The sequence below is a fragment of the Vanessa tameamea genome, chromosome 20 (genome assembly GCF_037043105.1).
Source record: "Vanessa tameamea isolate UH-Manoa-2023 chromosome 20, ilVanTame1 primary haplotype, whole genome shotgun sequence".
Taxonomy (NCBI): domain Eukaryota; kingdom Metazoa; phylum Arthropoda; class Insecta; order Lepidoptera; family Nymphalidae; genus Vanessa; species Vanessa tameamea.
In genome coordinates this window covers 4,222,568-4,249,601 of record NC_087328.1, presented here as the reverse complement: position 1 = coordinate 4,249,601, position 27,034 = coordinate 4,222,568, and the positions used below count along the sequence as shown (strand labels likewise).

The window sequence follows — 27,034 nt, the reverse complement described above, 5'->3', positions numbered from 1 at the left end:
AAATATGCAGAAAAATTTAAATACGTATCAACTCATTTTTAATCGGTAGCCAAAAATAAAATTTCATGCTTCTAACTTCAAAAATGACAGACTACCAGACTTCCTATATACGAAATGGCTACCCAATTTCTCTCCTTAGGCGTAAAATATCCATAAACGCTTAAATAAGTATCTACTCCTCTTTAATCAATATCCCAAAAATAAAGTATCATGTTTCTAACGTAAAAAATTGCGGACTTCCATACAAACGTTCAACCCCTATTTCACCCTTTTAGGGGTAGAATTTCCGAAATTCGCTCCTTAGTGGGTGTCATGATATGTTAGTTTATAAGTGTACCGCCTAAAATATAAGTTTTATGCTTCTAGTTCTAAAAATGACAATACTTTCAACAACTTACAACCTTTCATCCCCTTTTTCAACCCTTTACAACACTTTTTTCCAAATAAAAAGCCTATGTGCTTTCTCAGGCTCTAGACTATATGTGTACCAAATTTCATTTAAATCGGTCCAGTAGTTTTGGCGCGAAAGCGAGACAGACAGACAGAGTTACTTTCGCATTTATAATATTAGTATATGGATTATAAATTCGAAAGTAAGTTAAATAAAAAAGAGACACTCTGTTGCTCCTTCACGGTAAAACGACTGAACCGAACTTGATGTAATTTGGTATTAAAGCTTGAACCCCAATGAAGGGCATAGTTCCTTAGCTCCTTTTTGTATCTAACACCTGACCAACCTCTAAAAGGCGAGTGAAGTTGGCGACACCTAGTAGAATTATATATGGATTGGTTGTGTCGCATGTGCCTGAGAGGGTGTTAAGTATTCTATGTCCTTTTCTGTATTCCTGTAAAAGTGTAACTAACTCACGCATTTATAATATTAGTCAGAATTTTATAGTCAGCTACGGGCTGTGTAAGATATGTATAATTCCTTACACTACATGATCGAAGATGCTATGTCCCTTGTGACTGGAAGTGACTGGCTCGCTTAATATTAAAACTAGAACGCAATACAATTAAATGATTTTTGGTTGTTCTCGCTTGTCGGTTAAAGATTTACACCAGTTAGAGATATTTGAGTTTATCAGGCGTATTATCATTTTTTTTTTATTAAGAGAAACATAGGTATTCCTTAATATAAAATTCACAGTAAAAATAAATGAAACGATTTTCTTTTATTTATTTATGACCTTAATAATAAGGTAACATTTAGTCTATTTTAAATTATATTAAAAAATATATATCTTATTATTAACTTTTGTTTATACATTTCAAGATAAATTTTTTCTTCTAAGATTTGGATCTAGTGACGTTTCAGGACCATAACTCGCCTTTACGAATGTTATCTTGAGCCGTGATTACGAGAGCAAGTCCCTTCTCACCTCTGAAGTTCTTATCTATCCTAAATATTTTAGTGTTGTCCCTTGTTTTATCGTGCCTCGAAAATAAACGCATATTTTTAACGTTTTTATTTTCGTTGGAACCCGTGACTAAACACAGCTGATAAGTGCCTGTCAATTTAAATGACGCCTCTCCTTAATTGTACTGCAAACAAGGTTATTTCCAGGAACTCAATTTAATTAATATTTTGATATTCATTTTTTAACAATTAAAAGGAAACGTCGCTTCACTCAAAAACCTGCCAAACAATTTTCCGTTACTGAATTCATTTGTGTCATCTTCTTAGAGTAATCTGAATAAATATATCAGGCAAGGACTCCATTCTAGGAGAACGCTTGGAGTTAATTCCGCTATTCTCTTACAAATAAGTGACATATGCAGTTCTTATTTAGTTCTCATTATGTTTTACTTCACGAGCTGGATGTGACTTTAAGTACACAACAACTCAGTGGTTCTAACCCAGATGTGAACTCGCTACCTTTCGATTTATGTACTCTTATCCACACGGTCGTCACGGTTTTTTATTTTAATCATAAGAGAATTAAATTCAAGTTCAATAGAAGATTTTTAATGGTTAGCACAACATGGCCTGAACTCGAATTACAATTAATTTTAGTTTACCTTAAGCCGTCTGCAAAAAAGACATTCAAAAGCTAATTGCTTACTTGCTGCGGCTCAAGCCAGTGGAACCAGTGACCGAAGGAAAAAAAAACTTAATCCCCTCAACGGCCATCGACATCGTTTACGGAACGTGCCCACACTTGAATATTCAAATTGGCCCGACACAATGGTCCCCTTCCTTAACCCCCGACCTCGTGGGCCCGGCCCCCGTCGGTCTAAAGGAAGCCTAACAAAGGATTGCTGAGAAAAAAGCTAGGTTCCGGTGTCAGGAACAGGCGAAGCTTTATCCGCGATACAGGTGGGGGCTTACCTATCTGTTATTGTAAATCTATGTTATGACATTCATACGCAGAAAATATATTATACACACATACATACACAAGTCTATATATATCACACAATAAGTAAATGGTTTTAAATAGAAAAAGGAGTTAAATATATATATTATATTATACAAATTTCTTATAATATTTGGAAAGGACTAAAACATACAAGAAAGGAATAGGTATGTATATACTTTTTAACAAGTGATATATTTATTTTAACTAACGGCATTTTGTATATAAAACGATTATTATTAATCACTATGGATCCAAGTGACCTATCCGCCTCTACTGTAGTCATGTATCGTACCGCTCGCCCCAGGCGCTCCTTTATAAGTTTATTGCAATATCTTGTTATATTTCTAAAACTACTGTTATTTTTATTAAAAGCACTTTATGCTCACGTATACTGTTCAAGATATGAATTATTTATACTTCTGATGACATTTAAAAAAAATAACGAGAACATACCCACAAATTTTACCTTTTTATAATTATATTAGCAGCGTAGTTTTACTGACGTTAAATGTTACTGTTTCATAATATTATTGGTATCTAGTAACAATATTGGTATCCAGTAATAAGTGAATAATATCAATGGTCAATATAAAGCAAAAAGATTCTTTCAAATCGACCTGATAATCCTGATGTTATTGCGTTTCAACTATCAAACTTGTCAGTTTTATATGAGCATAAATCTTTTATTTTATTTATAAAAACTTATTAAATTAAGTAAGATGAAAATACATTGATTTGTAACACTAATAAAATAAATATTTTTTATCGAAAGACATAACAAGGTAGTCCTACAACGTTGCGAGAACCGTCCACATCTGTATATTATTCTATTAGTTCGCAGTTTGTTTTCTATTACATGTATAGTAATGAGCCGCTTCAACAATAGTGTTATAAATTGTTCTCTTGAGCATTGACTTGAGGGCGAACTTTCGATAACATTTAGGAGCTCACGTGTAACTTTAAGGTCAATTTAACATAACGCGTCATATCGATGTTGTAAACAAGAACATGAATTGATTAATCGTAACAATATTTTAGGTAAAACTTGTAACTGTATAAGTAATCGTAACATTACTAGTACATTATGTATGTAAAATATTATATCTACTAGGGAGATTTCCATATAACCAACTTATATCTCAAACTTTTTTTCGGAGGCGACTTATATCTATCGTTTATCGATTTAAAAGTATAGATACTATAAAAGGAAGGAATTGTATATGACTTTTTAAGGCTTTGTGCAATCCCATCTAGAGTAGGTAGCATCAACTGAATTACTACCGCCAAACAACAAGACTTTGAAGTTTGAATTACTGTGTTACTGTGAAATGGGCTAGTAAGTTTAAGTATATGAAACATAAAATTATAGGTTCCATGGTTAGCGATGCATCAATGGCTTGAAAACATTTTTAAACCTTACACTGCCGGAGTCTTAGGGATAAGGTCACAAAACAATGAATGAGGTTTGCTACTTAGCTTGCTACAACTGTTATAAAATTAAGAATCTTAAAATAACGTTATTATATTTAGAATCATCAATAGGGTCATGTTATGAATGAGTATTATTTTACGTACTGCAAAATTGTTCGTTAGACTTTCAAACATCCCGCATACTTATAATAGAATATATGAATCATTAATTTTGTTTATGTATGAAGAAAACATTATTGCTTAATAATTAAAATGATTAAATTGCTCATACATAATTAACTTATTTGTACTTAAATATGTTGTATTTGATCATCAGCTTAAGATTGTTACTAAGCGGGCCTTTTACACATCAAAGAATTCATCCCTTTGATATTAAATTCGCCAGCTATTTCCAATTTAAAGGATAATTATAACCCTTATCTTATCTTTAAGAATTCAAGACACGCGGAAATAACAATCGAATCGTTGAATTTATCAGATACTTATCATCTTTGCAAACTAATTAAATATATTTATCTATTTTTAGCGTTATTTGTAAATTCAAGTATCCGATTTCGTAAAGACAATAAATCCTTCAGCTAATTAATTACCATAATTAACAAGGATTTAACTTAAAGTTTATGTCAAAAATATTAATGACTAACGTCTTAATATATACATAAATTCTAAAAACATTTGATATGTATTGAGTCATATTATTAGAGTAAAACACAGATCAAAAGTTCAGAAGTATAATTGTTTCAACACACATTTGTATAATCTTTATTTTATAGTGGATATAGAGCACATTAGTACCGTTAGTAATTTACCAGATTAGCGAAAGAAAAGACGTACAGGTTAACTAATTTACTTTGTCAATGCAACCATCAATCAGGCTTAGTAGGTTTTAAACCGAAATAACGTTTCAATCTAAACGTTTTTGTTATCGATAACATACATCCCTATTGTTTAGTATGTTATTTGATAATATACTTACATGTTATTTAATACTAACTGTTAGTTGCCCGCTTAATTAGCTCTTTTTAATTCATTTGTATCCACGCAATATGCGCAAGCGTTACCGTGACGTCCCAAAATAACGAAGGTACAGCTTATGTGGAATTCTACTTACCCTCCATTTAATGTTGGGGTATGTATCGAAGCTTATTCTAGCGACGACAAAATTAATATACTTACGTATAGGTGTCAGCTTAGTGTGACTCAGGGATAAACATCTAAACGAACAAACTAATTAATTTCAGTAATAGTACGAAGTACACCATAAGGCTGCAGAACTAAATATTAATATACTTAAATGTTTTATTTTAACGATGTTTTATAGAAAGATTTATAGAACTCAAATAGAATTGAATATAATGAATTTTAATTAATTTTATATAAATACGTTCATGAACGTATTTATATAAAATTACGTATCTTTTATATTAAATATTCTATGATATTATACTTTTTATTTTCAATTATATTCTATAGGTTTGTAATAAAATTTGAAAGAAAACATAATATGTAGTTGTATAAATAATTTTACCTTTCGCCTTTTACGAACGCTTACTCTTTATGAACTAGTCAAATTTTATGACATTTAAGCATTGGTATTTGTTTTAGAATCCAAAGAGCTTAAGTTGCTTAGATAATTTCCATAAAAGTAAACCTTATTGAAGTAGACATAAAACCCAATGCTACCACAGATTTAAAGTGTCGACAATCACTCTTATCTACCATATATATTCATTCATTTCAATGAAAATTCCACCAATTAAATGCTCTTAAAGCATCAATTACAAATAAGCCTTGTCTATTAATGATTTAAGCATAAGCTTCGATACTAAATGGAAAATTTACTATAATATAACGAAGTCTTATTGATTTAGGTAAATAATTGGGTATTACGATATATTGATGGGGAATGAAATCAATGTAGCAAGTTTCTAAAGACATTTACATTGAGCTAAGTATATGAGAAATAATAGGCCAATAAGGGATCTTTGAAGTAGCATAACAGTCATACATTACTATAGCAAGTAGTCAAGTTTTATTCACAATGTACGAGCCAATTTAAAACATGTATTATAAATGTCCCAGAACCGGGCTGACGCTGTTATTTCTTGTTAAGTTTTATATATTTAGATAGATCGTTCAAATGCTTAGATTCCATGATGTTTAGATGCACTAAATTTACAAGAGCGTGAAATAAATTGTAAACATTACTGTACTTAACAACCAATGTTGTTTTACCTGATGTGTTTGTCGTATAGACTGACTGACTGATATCCACAATATACGTACTCATGTTAATCTGTACTAATTAATAAGGAAACATTTCTTTTAATGCCATAATAACTAATTAACCAAAATACATAAAACTTATGGCAGAAAATAAAGCGCGTGTCGGAGAAGGTTTTAGTAAATAATATTTTTTACATAAGTAACTGCGCTTCGAAGTTAATCCGCTGTAAATCAAGACTGTAGACTTGACAAGCGTAAACTTTAAAATAAATATGGTGTCAAAGACGGCTTTACCTTCAAAATTCATTTTAAACTTAAATTTTACGCATAAATGATCCGCTCGTTGCCTCTAATTACATTTTTATCAAAGTCAGTAGCGTTTAATGATTCATTACGTAAATTACTCAAAAGACTAAAGTGTTAATTTCATTAGTATTTAGGGCATCTCAACAATTATAATGCCTAAGTAAATTAACCTTATCTCTGAAGTGCAACGGAGTCATGTCTAGCAGATATGCTAACACTCTTGCATTTGGAAGTTGATTACTTGGAAGATCATTATCTTTAAGTACGGCGTTTATTTATGACCTTATCTCATTATCTTGAGAGTCGTAGCTTACTGACTAGAACTGTTTTACTTCGAGTCGAAATATATTACGCTAGAATCTGTATGATCTTTAGTTAACACCTTTATAACAATAAAAAAATGTCTTGAAAATAAATTTCGAGCTCTTTGTTTTGAAATGTGGTAGTAAAAGTTTTGTATTTTTTTTTCCAGTCCGAGATCACACAACACACCATGTTACGAGGTTACGGCATTCCAGACACCTGGATGGGTATTTTCCATTACATTCATCCGTGAGTATGATATTAGTTCATCAAATCCATCGAATTGTTTATGAGTCGTTCATCTTGATCATATCGTCCCATTAATTTGGCCCCAAAGCTTCGTCCCCTAGAGTTCATGTTAATTTACTGCTTATTTTTAAAAATTTAAAATTATTAGAATTGTGCATGTTCAGGACCGTACAATCTTTGCTCTAAAATGTATTGTATTTTAAATATAAATTATATTAAATTAAAGCTGCCGAGGATATTTGTAAGTACATTATGTTTAATCACAATATCATGTTCATTTTAACGATCACTGTTTTCAAATATCTCACTGCAGGAATATATGAATGTAAGTTTTGTCAAACTTATAAGAATGAATTAACTTTTTTTTTTTTTAAAAACATTAATTAATTTATTTATATTTTATAAATTTGAAGTATCTAAATTTGCATGAACTTGTTTAGCATAATATGAAATTAGATATGAACAGATATTTTTAGTCAACATTTTTGTTTTTATCTTATTTTTTTTTTATTGATTACAAAGCTACCAGTGCGAATCAAAACAATAAAACTACTATGCAAATACAAGCTTCTTATGATGTAGTGTTAGCTGTATATTCATGTAGTGGCGCACACTAACGCGGTTTCAGTTCACGCCGGCGACGTCACCCAAGCTAGCTGTGAAGGACAATCACAAACCGCTGTTCACGGAGTGCCTTAATTATAGGCCAACGTTGAAAGAAGAACAGCCAGTAGGAACCTATGTATTTACGGTGAGTTCAAAATCATTACTTTATCCAATCCATAATTCTCTAGTTTCTTACATGTTTTGTACTGAATCCTATGATGTAGTTTTCGTTTAAATAATAATTTATCATATTTGCATTATAAAATAATTTGATTGCATATTATTCATGCGCAGGTACATGCAGAAGATCGAGATCCACCCGATATGGGTGGAAAAGTCACATACAAGTTTGTCTCAACTCCTGGTGAGAAAGAAAGATTTCATGTCGATCCTGAAACTGGAAATATAACTACAGCTGATGTCAGTATATTTTTGATATTTTAATTGTTATTTTACTAAAAAAAATTATGTAATTTTGTATTATGAAAATATTTTGAATTAGTATTAATATCATAGTGTTTTATATATTAAGCTTTCATTTAGGATATAAAGGTAGGTATAATGACGTATTTAATTATTTCACTTTTAATAAAGCTAAAATTACACAGATTTTTGACCACGATGAACCATCTCGTGAAAAAGAAGCTTATATAACGGTACGAGCTAGTGACAATGGACAACCTCAGCTAGATGACGCGTGTACCATCAAAATTCTTATAGAAGACATCAATGACAATCAGCCGGTCTTCGACAAAGTTGTAAGTGCCTTTGATTATCAAGTTAAAGTTTTACAGGAACGTATCCTTAGACGTATAAGGTAGGCATCTAGGAGCTCAAGTCATATAAAGCTCGAAGCACCACAAATTTATGTGATTTAATAACGCTATATATGTCACTTAAATATAGTAACCGCTATTTTGATACAAAAATAAATCGTTTTATATTTAATATCTAATATATTTTCTTCCTAAATGCATTGTAAGAATCATGCAATGTGTTCCAAATTATTCTACATAATTTATCACTTTCTTAACAATTTTTAGGTCTAACACTTATGGAATGTTACGATATGTATTTCTGTGTCTAAGCATTCATTGTCACTAACTTAATATTCATCCATTAGCCTCAAACCGTGGCGCAGACTTTATTAACACTTGCCTGTTTTTCGAAGGTCTTCCGAGGAGATGTTTGGAAGGTTTGTCTTAAAGAACAGAAAATTTCACAAAATGAGAGAAAGAGTTGCGCACACAAAACTTGTTATAAAAACACTGTTAAAAATTAATCACTAACAAATGACTGTTACCAACGCTTATGTCATGAATGTTTTAAAACGTATTTATTAAGCAGTGGTAACAATCAATTTTCCTTATTGATTTGAAAAATATCTATTTCTTTACTTGCATGTTGCTGCATGTCTGATTTAGGATCGTAAGCCGCCACTCAAGGCGTTATTGGTAATCATTTTGTATGTCTCGTGTGTTTTGATTCACTTTTTTTGCACATTTTATAGTTGGTGTGTTTTCTTAGGCTAGCTAGGCTGCTCTCTTCCCCCTAAGCGCATATTATCACACAGCACGATTATAATTATTTTGGAAAACTTTCTCTAAGCTTTAGGCATGCTTCGCGTAGAACATGTCAAAGTAAAATAACTTCGTACTTAAGCTAATCCTAAGGCTAAATATTTTATGATGTGCATTTAATTTTAGAAATTTGACAATATTTAGGAATTTTACTAATATGTTTTTTATGAGAGGTATCTTATAAAAATGACATGAGACGATGAACATTGGTTTACTGTGGTTTCTTTGATTTTATCCCTAGTTTTATTTTATGATGTATCAAAGTGTCAGTGCTCTAACATTAAATAACTTTATTCATTTGCGTGCAGTCATATTCGGAGTCAGTACCACAAGATTTACCGAACGGCCGCGAGGTGATGCGGATATCAGCTACTGACATAGACGACGGAAACAACTCGATTGTACATTACAGTCTAGATTCCAACTCGCCTGATCAGCCATATTTCTACATCGACCCAGACAACGGGGTCATATTCTTAAATAAAACAATTGACGTAAGTATTTATGATATAAACATAACGATAGTATTTTTCTCCATTCGGTATTTACAATGTTTTACAAAAATTGGTGATATTTAAAAAAAAAATTTGTTCATACAACATTACCTTAACCTAAAGTAATAAATTCTACTTAAGTATTACAAAATATATAAAACGAACCTCAAAATAATAGATACTTATTTCTCGCCTATAAAGATAATTTTAACGACGTAATATAGTGAGTGTACTAATTTTATTGTAAATTTATGCAGAAAGTCCCCGGCTACAAATTTAAGTTGAGCGCGATAGTAAAAGACATGGGTGATCCACCGCAACAAAGTTCGATTACTTTAGACATCCAAGTCGTTGAGTCGAACAAGAAAAGCCCGTCTTTTATAGAAGTGCCCGATGAGCCGATAAGATTAAAAGAAAATTACGCTGATTTCAACACACCAATAGCTACAGTGAGGGCGATGTAAGTATCCGAATTTAATTTTGTCCGACAAAATTAGATATTATCAAAGAGTGCTTAAAAAACTTGAAAAGAATGGATTTGGGATAAGCGAGAGCTACATTTGTAGCTGCGAACTAAGCTGAAAATTTTCTTTAAAGTTTTAATGAGCATCTCAGCTCTATAGTATAAAGAAAAAAGGCAACATGGCAATATTGAAAATTTCTTTGATACTTTTCAATGAAACTTTAGAAAAGAATATAAACATAAAATTGATTTGCAGATCTAATATACCTGAAGAAAAGAAATTACAGTTTGAATTAGTGATGGGACAAACAGAACAAACGAACAAATGGCACACTTTCGTTTTGGAACCGGAAGCTGATTCAGCCTATATTAAGCTTGGCAATCATTTGGATTTTGAAAAAATAACTGACTATACTTTAACTGTTAGGATACAGGTAATATTACTCAACTTATATATTTAAGTTTATTTAAAAATTAACATTTTTTATAAATTATGATTCCATTGCAGAATAATTACAAATTAGCAGCTGAAACCATAATCCAAATTGAAGTGGAAGACGTAAATGACAATATTCCAATATTCAGTGAAATTCGATCTGGTAGTGTATTAGAAAACGAACCACCAGGGACTCCTGTCATGCAAGTCCGAGCATTCGATGCTGATGGAACATCAGCTAATAACCAAGTTACTTATGAACTAGGAGATCCTTCAGACCCCTTTGCAATAGATAGCATAACGGGAAACATTACCACACTTAAGATGTTCGACAGAGAAGAAAGGAGTTTTTACAACATTAAGATCATAGCTACAGACAATTCTGAGTCAGCACTTATTCCTGGAAAACATAACGCTGGACAACAAGTTTTTCTAATAGAAATCGCAGATAAAAACGACAACCCGCCGCACTTCACGCAAGACACGTATGTCGCCGAGTCGATAGCCGAGAATGCGAATATTAACGAGATTGTCACACAAGTTACCGCTTTGGATATTGATACAGGTAAAATATTTTTTGTTATAATACTATCTATACGACAGCAAAAAAAAAAAATTAAATTAAAGAACAAATTTAGTAACTTTTCGAATTTTGTGATTTTTAAATTTTTTTTTTTAATTTATGACAATTATTTTAGCTTCTGTGGTAACATACAGTATTGTTGCTGGCAACACATACGACGCATTTGTCATTCGTAATTTTACCGGCGAAATTCGAGTTAACAATGAACTTGACTACGAAAACATCACCAACTACAGTTTAGACGTCAGAGCATTTGATGGCCTTTACGAAGATTACGCTAAAGTGTTGATCAAGATTGAAAACTTGAACGACAACCCGCCGATCTTCTTGGCTAACTACACCAAAACCATTGAAGAGGAAAAGTTGTACGAAGGATGTATTGTCAAGGTAATTTCTTCTATTTAAATACAAAAATAGAACTAGAAGAATTGAATATTGTCGTGTTGAAGTTATCATTAAAATAATAATAATAATATTTTAACTATGCAGGTGGAAGCCTACGATCCAGATCTGGATAGGAATGAGCCTCAAAATATAATTTATTCGTTAGTCAAACACGAACAGAAGGAATTCCTCCGGATCGACAATGATGGTTGTCTTCGTCTTACGAAGCCTTTAGATAGAGACCAGCCATCCGGTTTCACAAGGTGGCAGATTCTTATCATGGCTGCTGATCACGGTGGAAGATTAGGATCAGATAGCTTGAGGTCTACGACCGAAGTTATTTTGGAATTAACGGATATCAACGATAACGCGCCATTTTTAACCAATGTAAGTATTTTAAATTTTAATTATTGACATATGATTTAATAATATATTTAGATGTATATTTTACTATAATATTAAATTTAAATTTTACAAAAATAACATTAATATATTTTATGGCATAAATTTACATGTTAAAGTTTCTATATGTCAATGAAATACTTCTTATCTTCGTAATTTATCTCGTACAACTCGATCGTTTTTTATTTTACAAACTGGCTCTAATGGGAAACGATCAGGCTTAAGAGGGAAACAGATGTCGAATAAAAAATGTCGCTTAGAGACAGAACCCTGAAGCATTTCCTCATTATTGCATTGGATTTGTTGCACATTTATTTTTGCTCTTACAAAAATAATTACCCCTTTTAAATCTTCAAAGGACGAACATGCAATTTCCTTATAGAATCCATTCTGGGCTCTTTATAGACCATTTTAAAGGAATAGCTATCGATAAATTTAAATGGAGCCATCAGGACTAAACCTTTCTGCGGAAGCCGTCTGTTTTCTGAGGATATTATAACGATTTACCTGGTTTATGATAGCCTTTAGGAAATAATGCATAAAGTAGACCATAGAAATTTTCTTTAAACGGTTTATTATGAACGTTCTCTTGTTAATATAAATGAAACCAAAGCTTTCTTTCATTTAAATTGCTTTGAAACGATGTACAATATCTTGAGTTGACATTATCTTAAATTCTCCGTTTCTAAAACTGAATTGTGTAAAAAAATCTTTGTTTAATTGAGAACCATTTTCGTACATGATAGAATAAAAGAAAACTTTTCGAAATACTTAAATTTTCTTTTAATTTTGTCTTCTAAATTAAAGACTAAACACAAAAGGTCAGGGAACCGAAAGTAAAACCTGAAATTCTACACCGTCTTCGTGTTCAATTTCAAAATGTTCTCGGATGTCTTGATTAAAAACGATTGTTTGCGAAGAAGTTGTTTGTTCGGTTTTTTTAGAACTTGTAAACAATGTAAATACAAAAATATATTTCGAAGCGAAACAAGCATATGTAGATAAGTTTTCGATATGAAATACGTGTATATTATATAGAAATTTTAGTCTTTTTTCTACGTCTTCGTGTTTGAAATCGTTACATAGCTTTTATATTTTGGCTTATAAATTTGTGTATCCTGAGATACTGGTTAAAATTCCAACTGAATTCGGTATAACAAAAAATATAAGGTTAACCTCAAAATTCTCAGAAGCAGCTTAGAGTTTGATATTGGCGCTGTTCATCCTCGTGCCTAGCAGAACGCGTAATCATTGGTTCTGTACTATCTAAACTCTCTATGGTCGTGTCAAATTGCCGTCCCATCGGATTGTTGATCACATCGGATAGTAGATGCATTCTCTATCCTCCTAGTTTTAGACAGGTTTACGGATTATAATGTGCCTACCTCTACGGCTTTCTCTGTTGAACGTGGCAGTCGACAGGATTTTTGATAATCAATGTTTGACAGGATAAAACTATTAATTTTGCATTCTTAGTTAAACATAATATCAAATCGTACATAAACATTTAAACAACATAAAACAATTTTTCCAATTTACGTTAGATATTTTTCATTTCCGTTTTAATACTTTCCTAGTCATTCGTTTAATAGAATTTCCGTTAACCGGTTAGAATTCAGACGTACTACGACTTTTCTTAATCAGGTTTATATTTACGATTAATGATTGGAAAATATTAGAATTGTGCGCATAACACATCTTTGAAAAATATTTCTGACCCTCTCTTAAATTAAAAATAATTGTAAATTGTATTCATTTCTAATATGATTATTGAATTTAGAACTTTAAAGTTGAAAACTTGACAAGCACTTAAGATGTACTTAAAGTATTTTTTTTTTTATTTTTTATTATAGAATATTTTTGTAAAAAAAAAAAGTAATTGTGCATATTATCATAGCACGGTTTCTAAATATAAATTCAATCCATTCCCTACTTACGAAGGACCTTACTAATTGCATATAATTATAGTTAAAGAATATCCCATAACATTATTATATATATACACAAATATTATAAATGTGAAAGTAACTCTGTCTGTTACCTCTTCGCGCTTAAAACGCTGAACTGATTTACATGAAATTTTGTATGGAAGATAGTTTGGGACCCGGGGCAGGGGTACGGGGGGGGGGGGTTGTTGGAAAGAGCCGCAGGTTCAGATAGTAAATTATATTTTCATAACGCCTATGTACATACATTTCAAGGAGATTGTATATAATTGCGTATGTATACATATGTACATTATATTCAATTATGATATAAAATTTTGTGGCTATTTTGGTAACGTTTATCATTGTGCGGTATAAACAATGTCTTCTAATAATTTGTAGTTATTCGTGACCAAACTGGCGTGCAGCAGTATTAGAGCAGCGATATTACTTGTCTATCAAAAAATCCCTTTGACGAGGGTACAGATAGTGCGGTGTAGTATACAATGCAATATATCAAGGTCCATTTATTTATTATCGCTTTCATATACAATTAACTTTAAAGTAATGATACATTGAGCCGAGATGGCCCAGTGGTTAGAACGCGTGCATCTTAACCGATGATTTTGGGTTCAAACCCAGGCAGGCACCACTGAATTTTCATGTGCTTAATTTGTGTTTATAATTCATCTCGTGCTCGGCGGTGAAGGAAAACATCGTGAGGAAACCTGCATGTGTCTAATTTCAACGAAATTCTGCCACATGCGTATTCCACCAACCCACATTGGAGCAGCGTGGTGGAATATGCTCCATACCTTCTCCTCAAACGGGAGAGGAGGCCTTAGCCCAGCAGTGGGAAATTTACAGGCTGATTATGTTATGTTATGTAATGATACATTTCATCATTTTAACAAATATTTTTTAAAGTTTCGAATTTATTGTAAATTTTATATTATCTATATATATTCCAAATAAAGTATCTGTCCGGTATGTTCTCAATAATGTCAGAAATACCTGTAAGGGTTTTTATTATTAATATATTTAATAGAGAGTTCGATTAGATTAGCTTTGTTTATGAATAAGAAAAATTTTATTTATATTTAGAACACGTATATTTTACAATTGAAAAAAAAAAGTATATATGTACGTAACTTACAATTACATACTTAATCCAAAAAACAAAACAACAAAAAAGAGGTTTAAGAAGCAATCATGTCCCAATGTGTGTGTGTGCCATTCGGCTTTCAAGTATTTTGAGCAAATAAGATAATGTTATGATAATATTTCTCGTTTGATTTTCCATGCGGTGCGATTGAGAATAGTATGTCTGAAACATTTCTACGAAATAAACCGTTACAATATATATCTCCGCAGTGCTCTATTCCAACAGGACATTGCGAATTCTGAACGTTTCTTTTTGTTTTCCATAAAAATGTTCTGACAATTCCTCAAGTCCTTGTCAAATATAAGTTTTCAACTTTACCGAAAGTTCTAAATTCAATAATGAAATGAGAAATTTGGATAAGCTGCCAGTACACAAGTTTATTACATAGATGACAAAGGAGATTCTTGCGTCGTCTTAAAATATTACCGTATATATTGGTTAGGTTACATTAATAAAAAAAAAAAATATATCATTTCTATAAAATATAATAAAATAAGTTTAATGCTTAATATACAAATAAATGAGAAGACCGTTTAGATTTTAGTATGAAACTGTTAAATTTTAACCAAAATGTAAATGTACATGTAGGTACGTATATATTTTAAAGAAAAATTGATCTTACAAAAAACAAATAATTACATACAATATACAAATAACATAAAGCCCTACTTATAATCGTTGTTTAACGGGTCTTCAAATAAACACACTTCTTGTGTTCGATCGATTATCGACGATGAATCGATAAATGATTCGACATTCGAATCGAAAGACGAAACTGTTTAAGCAATAAAACCGTAAACAGTATTTGTAAGTTAAACATATTATAATTTTTTTCTACCTGTTTGCGTTTTGTACCTTTGACCATTTTAACATTTACGCGAATAATTCTTCAGTAATACCATCAACATGCGATAGATGGCGCCTGAGTTGTAACGGATAACTGTTAACAAAAAAGTTAAAGACACCAATGCTATGCATTAGCTAGTATAAAAAAAATTGCATATTCGTTAGAAAAATAGCTATGCAACGATATTCAAACATTTCACTTTTGACGTATATATCGCCTACGAATATTAGATTAAACCGACGGACGTTATATTCGGGGTAGCTCCGAACCTCGGCAGATGAATTTCCCTTTGTAAGCATAGACAATCGATAGCTTAACTCAGATATTCAGCTGTCTATGCTAAATTGTGACATCTAAATCGACTATATTGTAGAAAAGGTCATATTATTATTTCCATGATTTTTTAATGTGTATACATACTAAATAGTTACTATATATGTATATGTAATATAACCTTATTAATTTATATTTGTATTGCAGACTCAACCAGTAATATGGTACGAAAACGACCCTCCAGGGCAGGTTGTGATTCTCACGGCAAAAGACTACGATTCGACTGAAAATGGTCCACCTTTCACTTTCGCGCTCAACGAATCCGTTAGCTTCGATATCCGATCCAAATTCCACATACAAGGTAATGCAATTTGCAATTTTTACCTTTTGTTTCTACCGTACCATAGTTTCTTTCAGCTCTCAGATGTGCCATAAACGTTGGGTAAGATAAGTGCTAATACAACCAAATCGAAGGTAATGTCACACATACTTTGAAACCGTTAGAGAAGTTTATTCTTGTTGCGAAAAGTGTTACATAGGTTTTTCGATACTTTATCTCAGAAAAACTTTTAAAACTCTTATAAGTATGTAAGTCAGTAGGCGTCGAGCCTACATAAGTAAGTAGTTTACGAGCTTAGCGGAGATGGAAAACATGGCGATGAAATTTATCTCAGAGGAAATTCGGGCTTTCAGCCAGTCGACAATATTCAGTAAGGTTACTTGACAGCGTCTACCTGCGACAAAATGCTGTTACAAATCTAGCGTCAGACTTATGATATTCATATAGCGATGACTTAGAAGTTTATTGAAGTTGAAATATTATTAAACAGTAATATAATTTAGTCCCAATTATTTGATAAACATATTTCCACGTTAAATATTTCTAAAGATCACTCGATGCAATTTAAATAACCGAATTAGAATCTTATTTGAGCTCCTCTCAATGTGCCCTTACAATCTCAACAAAACGGAATTTTAAGGCGGAACTGAAATCGAGTTTTCGATCAATTAATGTAGTTAAAATGCAATAAATGGCGCTTCAAGCCGAACTCGTAACTTTGTTTTAGGAGCGCCGATTCAATTTTAGTCGTTTTCCCATTCAAGTTTGCGTGTTGATAATTGTAACTCGTGTCTGCGGAAATTATTTAGTACCGAACTGCTACGAACTTTTTCTTTTAAGTAGACTTTCTTCTAAGTTTTAAGCCTAACAAACTTTTAACGCGATCGTGTGTGCTCGTTTTGGTGTACCAGCTTTCTAATTTAGTATATAATATTATAATTAATTGATCCTCCTTTATTAAAATGTATTTATCTTGTTAGTCTTTCAATTCAGTCATAAGACTTTAACAGCTCATAAATATCAAACTCTTAGGCAGAGACCTCCATTCCTCTAAAGATGGTTTGGGGTATATTCCACAACAATTTTCTGCATTAAATTAATGTGTATGTGACACATAAGTTTAGTTGAGATGATTTTCTTCAACGCTTAGCTGAGACTAATTATTTCAATAGATTTAAGCAAAAGAAAAGTTAGCGGTGTTTGCTTGGATCTGAACCTTCATCTTTCATCACGTATTCTGTCCGCTGTACCAGTGTTTAGATGTACTGCCATGTTACGGTTATAACCAATTGGGCTTTCTGGGCTATAAGTCAGTTTAACAGTCATGTAATCGTTATATGTAGATATATAAGCGTTTTCTTTACTTTCAGGCAACATACTTTCAACAATCGTCTCCTTTGATCGAGAACAACGCAAGGAGTACAAGATACCAGTCGCAATAACTGATTCCGGTACTCCAAGATTGACTGGCGTTTCGATTCTCCACATCGTCATCGGTGATAGGAATGACAATCCGATGGGTCCTGGTCACAGCGATATATTCGTATACAATTATAAGGTAATTTCTAAATACAACTTTGATATGTCGAACTAATTATTTTTATTTAGGGAAAGGCAAAAGCATTCCATTATACAGCCTCATGTTAAAATAGTTTTTAATCGTTTGCACAGTTAGTTTAAAATTCGAACAGTCACGTTTGTTTGAGTTATATTGAACTATTTTAATTGAACTAGTAACGGAGATATTAAAAAACGAATCAAACGGTAATTGTATAAAACATTTATTGATGAAATATTGACGAAATAAATCGTTTTTTTTAACAACTCTTTCATGATCGTTTTTGACGTTAAGCTTTAAATTGATTCGTTAAAATATTTTACCTTTAATTAAGCCATAGTTAGCTACTAAGAAATTATACATGCAAAGGTTTATATATAAGTTTTATTTATATATGTAATGCTGTGTTCATATGCGTATTTATAAACATAGTGTTATATATATATAGGTTTCGTGGCATACGCACTGATATATTTCACAGTATCGATACAAAATTCACCGTAATTAGTTGTACTAACTGCCCTGCCATCCAAAAAAGAAGGACCAATATTTCTATAAGAATATCTCGAGATGTATTTATAATGTGTATATTTATGCTTCTGCAATTAAAACATCTTCGATCAGGATCAGTCAAAATTAGGATTACTTATAACTCTGTCAATTGCTCACTTATGTAACATCGATTTATAAAAATATTATACACTGTATGTATATTTTATATATGTAATATTTAATATGATATTATTTCCCAAAATGCAATCAGACGGAAACGTACTTCAACGAAATATACAGCTGGCGATATTATGTGAGTATAAATTGGCAATTTGTGTCTCAAAAGGAGAGGAGAAATCGTTCGTTCTTTTTTGTTTGTACGTTCTGGATGGTTCCAAATTCAAATGCATAATTTCTTTTTTAATTTACTAAACGATTTTATTTTTAGATCATTTATTTTGTATCGAATAAACCAAATCGATTATAAGTATTTTTTCCAAAAATGTCGCTTAATTATAAACTACGTAAAGTAGAACATATATTTATTAATGTACACAATAAATTACGCGTTTATTTAAGACTATATATATATATCAAAAGAGTATTTAGTGTAACAGTGACCCGTTGAAGAGGCGTCATTCGAGGCACCCAAGAATAAAATAAAATTTAAAAAGATAAATAAACACTTGCCGCTTAAATCAGACCTTCAATTATACAGTATCAGCAAAACATGCATCTGATTTGTTATCTGATGGTGGATACATTTTGTGTTATGTCTTGTTTGAGTTTAATTTATTGGAGCTACATTTATTATGATTTCAATAACGCTGAACCATTCGTTGAACCATTAAATCGAATACATGATACTATTCTATTTTTTGTTTTCACTTATAGTAAGCTACATTATTCCTGAATGCTATATGCTAAGGTATACATAAATATATTTATATATTTTATTAATTAATTGCACCCATAGATAAGCCGGGTCGGTTCGCTAGTATGTTATAGGGTTTGCCCTAAATACGCACATTTCGTAACCAAGTATTTATTGGCTGTAAAATGACGCGAAATAAAATTTCGTTGTAATCGTATTTCGTGTGATTCCATTTAACGTTTCTCGAAATTAAAATCTTAATGACGTTTAATATGTATAGAGTTAATTAAAATGCTTTCATGTTGGTTATATTTTTATTTCATTTTTGCATGACTAAATTAATAATTGGCGTAAATTTTGTTCGCCTTTAACGCAATACGTCTGCTGTGAAATAATATTAAGTATCATTAAAATCAAATTAAAATGTCCTTTATTCACGAGCACTTTTTGATCTTAATTTTACAAGATTAATTTAACTGAAATTCTACTATCGGTTCCAAGTTACATGACCCGCGACTTTGCCCGCGTGGATGTTGAAACTGATTTTGTAGCATTTTCATGAGTGCTCATTTTTTTCGCGAAACTCTAATTATTATTATAAAGTCTTTTTCTGGTGAGGGTCGCGGGAAGCCACTGGATGATTTTAGCGCAAGACCGGCTTTTGAGGAGATCTTGTACAGAAGTGGAACTGATGATGATAATGATGAATAAATAGTGTCTGAATCTGTATCTGTGAGAAAATTAACATAAAATATGGATTCGAGTGCTACAATATATCGAATAAACCAAGAAATATCTGTAACAATGGTGTTAACAGATCCACTGCTCTTTACAAGCCACTATAAACAATTTTACGATTCCTCCTTGCAATTGCGACCAACTGAGAATTTTATTTCCAACTACAAAACTCAAATTTGCAATTTTTAGAAGACATTCCTTTACCTGAAGTAGTAAAAATTCTATGTAATATTTTTTTATTTAATATTTTTACTGGTATTGTTTGTGTTCCAACTACCTACTCGTTGGTAATTTTGCCGGTAAAAAGCAATAGTTTATTTTGCTGTGTTTTTGGAGTGATATGTAACATCTTAAACCTAAAATAAAAATGAGTCATCTTTAAATTAGCAATAATATTAAATATTGCTGTTTGACGAAAGAATATGTGACGAGTGGGTGGTACCTACCCAGACGGGCTTGAACGTAGCCTTACCACCAAGTAATATAAATGACGGATTAGTATTTAAATTTGCAAAATATAAACTCGAGATAGGGCACGATTGCGAACTCCTGTGGAAATATAATTGTTAGTTAGTAAAAAAAACCTTAAACCTAATGAACGAATGTGTCCATCAGATGACCTAAATGTACAGAAATAATATTAATTTTATTTATTAAACGATTCATACTCGTGTGTCAGATATATACGTGTCATATACATCGTGATAATAAAATGTGTCAATAGATTTAAAGTATTCAAATAAAGTTGAAACGGTAAACTATTTAGTGAAACAAAACGAACCGTGAATCTGATCTGATTGGCGACCGAACGTGAATGATTTAGTCAATCCGATAAGCCTTAGCTTTTGTTTTTTAATTTGCGTTTTTTTCTTCTTTTATATGAATACTCCTGTCTGATTGAATGATGTTTAGGTTAAAAAAAGTTTTTTCTTTTTTTTTTTATTCTGGCTTTTATTTGTGCCAAGAGGGTTAAAAAAACGTTATTTTGACACTGACGTAAAATTGTTGAAATGTCACTGTCATTATTTAAGTATTCTTTCATTTACTCTGTTCCATATAGTCCATATAGGCGAAGATCTAAACAATCGAGATATATATAGATATATATATATATATATTGCAAATTAAAAGAAAAAGCTAATGTAATAAAACCTAAAATATAAATGAAAAAATTATGAAATATTCGCGCGATTCGGCGGGAAACGTCTAGTTTTATAATATATGGCTATTAAAATGTTAATTTTGCCTTAATGAAAGTGGGTTTAGTGCGGTGCGTACGTAAACTGGGATTACGGGGGAAACACTTTTTACTGCCTTGCCCTGATTCCGCTTAGTTACGGCAGTGGTTTTATTCCGGAAAAGTTTTAGTAGTCTTCAGTATACTTACTCAATATTTTAACACGTACTACATTAAATACGATAAACTTTAAGGTATAATTAAGATTTGATCAATACATTCAAAATCTTTATTCATATGCTCATAAAACGACCTTTTAAATCGTCATGTTACAGTTTTGAATTAAATTTAAAGTTATTCAGGAAAGTAAATTTTACCGAGAAGAACTGATAAGAAATTGAAAAATCAAGAAATCGATCAATTAATCGAATGATATCACATGGATGATAAAAAACCGTTGATTATAAAACAGTATACATACGTTAATTTTCATGCAGCATAAATTACGATTAAATGGTATTTAATCGACTTCCCAACACGTAATTTAATTGGTAGAAATTAGTTAGCACTAAATTTCTTACTGGTGCTTTTCAGTATAATCTAAATTTCGAGCGCGACGGTATATTGAAATTTCATTGTTATTTTGTAATGTGGCAATTAAAAAGTGCTTAAAAAATATTATAAGCATTGTTCTTTTTTTGAGATTACAATCGACACATTACCATTATTTAATTATTATTATTATTATTTTAGGAAAATCAATATTATTAAGATGTTAGTTTTGTTTGTTCGTTTTTCTATAGATGTTAATGAGTAAACTTGCATATAATTTTAGTTTATAGTTGTAAGATTCCGTCTTAACGGATATAGGTATTTATGGCAACGTAGTCAAAGAGAAAATTATCGGGTGTTTCACAAGCAAACATTGGCAAAACTATAGTAGGCAAACTGTCCGCCTCGATTTCGATCGTGTGAAATAAGAATTTTAATTACTTACCGATCGCCTTCAGAGCCCAAACTAAACCATTCAGGGATCTACAAAAATACTTAAACGATTTCATTGGAATCGGTTCAACCACACACACACACACACACACACACACACACACACACACACACACACACACACACACACACACACATACACACACTCACTCACTCACTCACTCACACACCCGAACACACACACACACACACGAACACAAACTCAAACTCAAATTCCTTTATTCAACATAGAAGCATTACACTTACTTATTGATAGTCAAATTAAACACTACCACCGGTTCTGAAAAGGAAACACCCTGATCTGAGAAGAACCGGCGAAAGAAACTCGGCGGGTCTTTTTTTTGTCAATCAAATAAGTACATATATTGAATATGATTAGAAATAGTATTATCTGATTAATCACGAAATCTCAGAAACTATAAAACCTACAAATTTGGCAGGTAGTTTCCGTATGGGGTGTCGACATCCGCTAAGAACTGACTCGAACGAAACGGGGGTTGAAAGTTTGTGCTTTATAAATTTCGCTCGGGTACTTTAACATGGTTGATATATATTTAAAAATTCTAAAGTCTAAAAGTCAGCGATGGCCATCAATCAGTCAAAGATAAGTCAAAGTAATAATTTTTACAAATTAAAGTTGGAAAAATAAAAGAAAACTGTAGTTCATCTTATTTGTAGCACAGATTAATCCGTATCAAAATAAATGTAATCCTGCGATCCCCATATAAAAAATATATTAAAGGGCCATTACAAAACGAAGTCGGGATGGGTAGCTAGTTCATCGTTAATTTCGTCTGATACGATCTTTATATACGTATATTTAAAGCATAATTAGGGCAAAAACACTTTTTTATCAAAGCATACACTTCTATTATTAAAAATGTTAGTATATTATTTATGTTTCGACTCTTGGGTTTTCATTACTTTAAACAAGGTCACGCTGAATTGAAACCAAACCATAGAAAATAAATTATCAGAAGTGGCATGATTTGATTTTACAAAATTTTGTTGCGTAATAATACGTGTTATGAAATTAATTTTAATTATGAATATCTCGAAAAGATAATATATAGACGATCTAAGTATTAATAAGGAAATGTATATTTTTCTTTTTTAGTGCCTATGTAGTGATAGAGCTGGCATTAAAATTTTCTTTGATTTAATTGACAGTTATTAATGTTTTTCCTTACTTTGAAGCGGTTTATTCATTTTAACAATTCATCGTTTATACACACATCTATATAGCGAATCATTTCGTCTCATGTTTATATTTTTGTTTAGATAGAGACGCACTACAAAATAAGTGAAACAGACGGATCAAATTTATTACCTAACAGAGCGTGAAAGCTACGCTTGACACTCGCAAAAATTGATTATTTTATACACTTGTGTGCGTGTACGTACTTAATGGTCAAGAGTTGCACACTATTTTTTTCAACGCATTCTCAGCTTTAACGGTGACGGTAAATAATCTAAGCGAATCGCAAACTTATTTAGATATAACATTTGAAACAATATCTAAAACTAGACATTTGTGTTCAAACACAAGAGATTTATTATTTAATTTAGAAATAAAATCTTAACATGAAATATGACATTTTGCTTCTGTTGTATCATTCAATACATCCTATTTCTAATATATAGTAAGTGTTGAGCTAGAACCGACTTACTTAATGAGGCGACGACTTGCCCGCAAATGCGACAGGAGGTTCTACTCCTAATGAAGTTTATACCAAACGACTCGTTACTTAGGAAATAGCTTGCCATGTTAGTCTAGGCGTTTAATAGAGATTAGTGATATATTGTGCTCAAAACTAAATTTCAGCTATAGTATTGCTATACTGAAAAATAAGAGTCTTATTTAATAGTATATAAAAATATTAACGTAATATCGAATTATTATATGTGTTTAGATTAAGACGGGTAGTCTTTGAATGAATTTACAGGAACTATTTTTTTTTTTAATAACAACCAATATGGAATGCATGTCACGTTTATTTGGCGCAGAAATTACTAGTGCTAGGCTAATTGATCGTTTATTAAACTTATATAAACATTTTTAAATCAATGTAACGATATTTCAATAGTATTCAAAACGCGATAACAACTTTGGAAAGCTGAGCTTGGAAAATTAATTAAACAAAAAAATGAATTGAAGAGCTCTTTTAAAATACAAGAGCAAATCGAACTCTATTTTAAACCAATCGAATACTTTGGAAATATTTCTTAAATAATTGCCGTAAAAGATTCAGTTTTTTTTTTAATCACAATTATTATCAGGAAATTATATTATTGTACATATCTACAGGGCGAAGCACCGGATACAGAAATAGGACGAGTCTTCGTTAACGATCCTGATGATTGGGACCTACCAGATAAGCGATTTATGTGGTTGCCTTCTTATGAACAGAGGAGCCCCTACTTCGATGTTCACAGTAACACTGGCATGATAACCATGAAAGAGGGAACACCCAATGGAACTTACGTGCTACGATTCAATGTAAGTATACAGATTATATTAGTGATGTTATCTTCAAACAAATTAAGCAAAAAGAAAAGTAGCGTTGGAAAAACAGTTCTACTAACAATTTTTCATTTGTATCCTTTCTTTGTATAAAATTTTTTAACGACTTTGGTAACATAAATACTTTTCGCGTTGCTGAAATCTCACGAATTCATAATTCCGCTCCAGAAGCTTCAAAATTTCTCATTCAGACCGTCAAAAATATCGTTCATATTAAATTTTTTGAAATCTTAACCTTAATCTTATCTTTATCGTCGAAAAATTAATAAAGTCTGAAAAGAGTTCAGCGACTCCCGTTCTATTTATGTTTGCAGTTCTCTGGGGTTTGAAGTTGTGGGGAAGTTAATAATTAAATGTTAAACACTCGCCGCGTGACCTGACCGACTGAGCTATGAGGTCTAGGTAGAACGTGCCTATTTCTATTCTAACTCCGTATAAATTGTTGGCGATTTAATTTAGTTTGAACAAGCCGATTCGCTTTTGATTATATTTATACGGTTGTCGCAATGCGTTGTTTGTCTGAGTTAATTTGAAATTATATTGAGTTGAGAAACAATTTTATAAACCCGCTAAAATAGACGTCCAATTTAGTAACGTCAACAAAACAAGTTCGTGATTATTGGCAACGTTTTCAATAATCTACGTATATTTATTAACATTATTTTCAATATTTTTAAAGGTGACAGAAGAAAACGAACCGCTCGTGCCCTTCCACTGGGTGGAGGCGACAGTGAACGTGACAATAAAGGAGATACCCGAGGAAGCGGTCGACAAATCCGGATCGATCCGCTTCGTGAACGTCACCGCTGAAGAGTTTATTATTCCTGAAGCAGATGTAAGTAAACAAGTATCACTTATCCTCTTACTGACAGTGTCTTTTGTACAAGGATTCGAAGAGTGCAATGTTCATTCAGAATGTACCGAATGTTCTCTTGAACATTTTATTATTTCCTACGTGAATATTTTACGTTTAGTCTTAAGAGTTTCCTTAAGAAAATATTTGAAATACAAACCGTGGCTTTCATGGTCTGACCTCGTTAAATATATTTAAATTAAATGTTTAACTCGTTATGTAAAGTTATGTTGAACACTGAAAATGTTCTAAATATACGTCTAAGCATAAAATCTTTGAAACTAAGTAAATGAATCTTAAATCTTAACTCTGCTGTTTATTAGAAATGCATTCACACATTCAACCGCAAGCCTCAAAGATGGAGGCTCCTTTGAGGTTTTTACTTGAAATGTTTTGGATAATATCCAAGCCGAAATTATGTATATACTGCAGTATAATGTTGTAAATTTCGAGTGAACACAGCTTCATAAACGCACTAAGAGTTAAACATATACTCACATGGGAAGCATAACCGTCATAGTCTATTAAGTTATTTAAACTTTGTACTCATTATAACTGAGCTCGAAGAGATTACAAGATTAGACTGTATACATCCATTTGTATCTTAAACACCCAACTGGGTATTATACGGGGCCTGCCCTGAGTTGTACTATAAATAATGATAATAATATAATACGAGTTTGCATATGCGGACAAAGTAGGATTTAACAGCTTTGCCCGGTTAATTTCAGACGCATAAAAGATACCATTACACGGATACAAAGGCGTATGAAATGCATTCATTTGATATTCTAATGCAACGATTATATCTCGCTTAAAAATTCAAATAGTGATTATTATAAAAAATCAGCGACTTTATAATAGTTTTGATATTTTAATGATGTTAAGGAAGCCGTGACTTATAAAATTGAACGAGGAAAAATTCAAACAACTGCGGAACTCCACATTTTGTGTAGCCCGACAAGTTCACGATCGGAAGAAATACCTAAAGGATAAACTCTTATTCGAATGGAATAAAAACTTTATGTCAATATAAATAAGGTTCACATTCAAATAAATATGCGAATCCTTTTAATATTAAGCCGAAACTTGTTCTGTAGAAAGTTTATTATTAGGTTGCGGGGTAACATTCCAAGGTCAACTTAGCTGAAGTTACGGGTCTCAAGCTATTGTCGGCGAGTTTGATATCAATGCATTGACATGGTTGATCGTAATTAATCCCTGATTAAACTGCGTTTACTATAGCCAGTACGTCATCCTGGTAACAATAAGAAGCGAATATCGCGTGAAAATTATGCGATATATTTGCAGTAGTTTAATTTTCTCATACAAAATGTAGATTACCTCGAACTTTCGAATTTTAATATTTATAAATTATTTAATCTTAGTTTCTCATCAGCAACTTCATATGCGAGTGCTTTGAGCGTGGCTGAAGCT

The 27,034-nt window shown here is 31.7% G+C and overlaps 1 protein-coding gene across 7 annotated transcripts in view; it reads left to right on the top strand.

The window, feature by feature from the left end:
* Positions 1-27,034, top strand: part of LOC113401756 (DE-cadherin) — a 176,619-nt gene that overhangs the window by 135,705 nt on the left and 13,880 nt on the right. Inside the window, exons 2-18 of one of the 7 annotated variants that reach the window (XM_064218061.1) lie at positions 6,799-6,878; positions 7,507-7,629; positions 7,779-7,904; positions 8,093-8,242; positions 8,656-8,679; positions 8,909-8,938; positions 9,373-9,558; positions 9,816-10,018; positions 10,278-10,455; positions 10,530-11,022; positions 11,156-11,427; positions 11,530-11,811; positions 16,244-16,397; positions 17,747-17,934; positions 18,698-18,739; positions 24,529-24,720; positions 25,424-25,579. In XM_064218061.1, coding sequence (XP_064074131.1) covers positions 6,799-6,878; positions 7,507-7,629; positions 7,779-7,904; positions 8,093-8,242; positions 8,656-8,679; positions 8,909-8,938; positions 9,373-9,558; positions 9,816-10,018; positions 10,278-10,455; positions 10,530-11,022; positions 11,156-11,427; positions 11,530-11,811; positions 16,244-16,397; positions 17,747-17,934; positions 18,698-18,739; positions 24,529-24,720; positions 25,424-25,579 — 2,879 coding nt within the window. The remainder of the gene's footprint in view (positions 1-6,798; positions 6,879-7,506; positions 7,630-7,778; positions 7,905-8,092; positions 8,243-8,655; positions 8,680-8,908; positions 8,939-9,372; positions 9,559-9,815; positions 10,019-10,277; positions 10,456-10,529; positions 11,023-11,155; positions 11,428-11,529; positions 11,812-16,243; positions 16,398-17,746; positions 17,935-18,697; positions 18,740-24,528; positions 24,721-25,423; positions 25,580-27,034) is intronic. The other 6 variants (XM_064218062.1, XM_064218063.1, XM_026641772.2 and 3 more) reach the window with 6 other exon arrangements.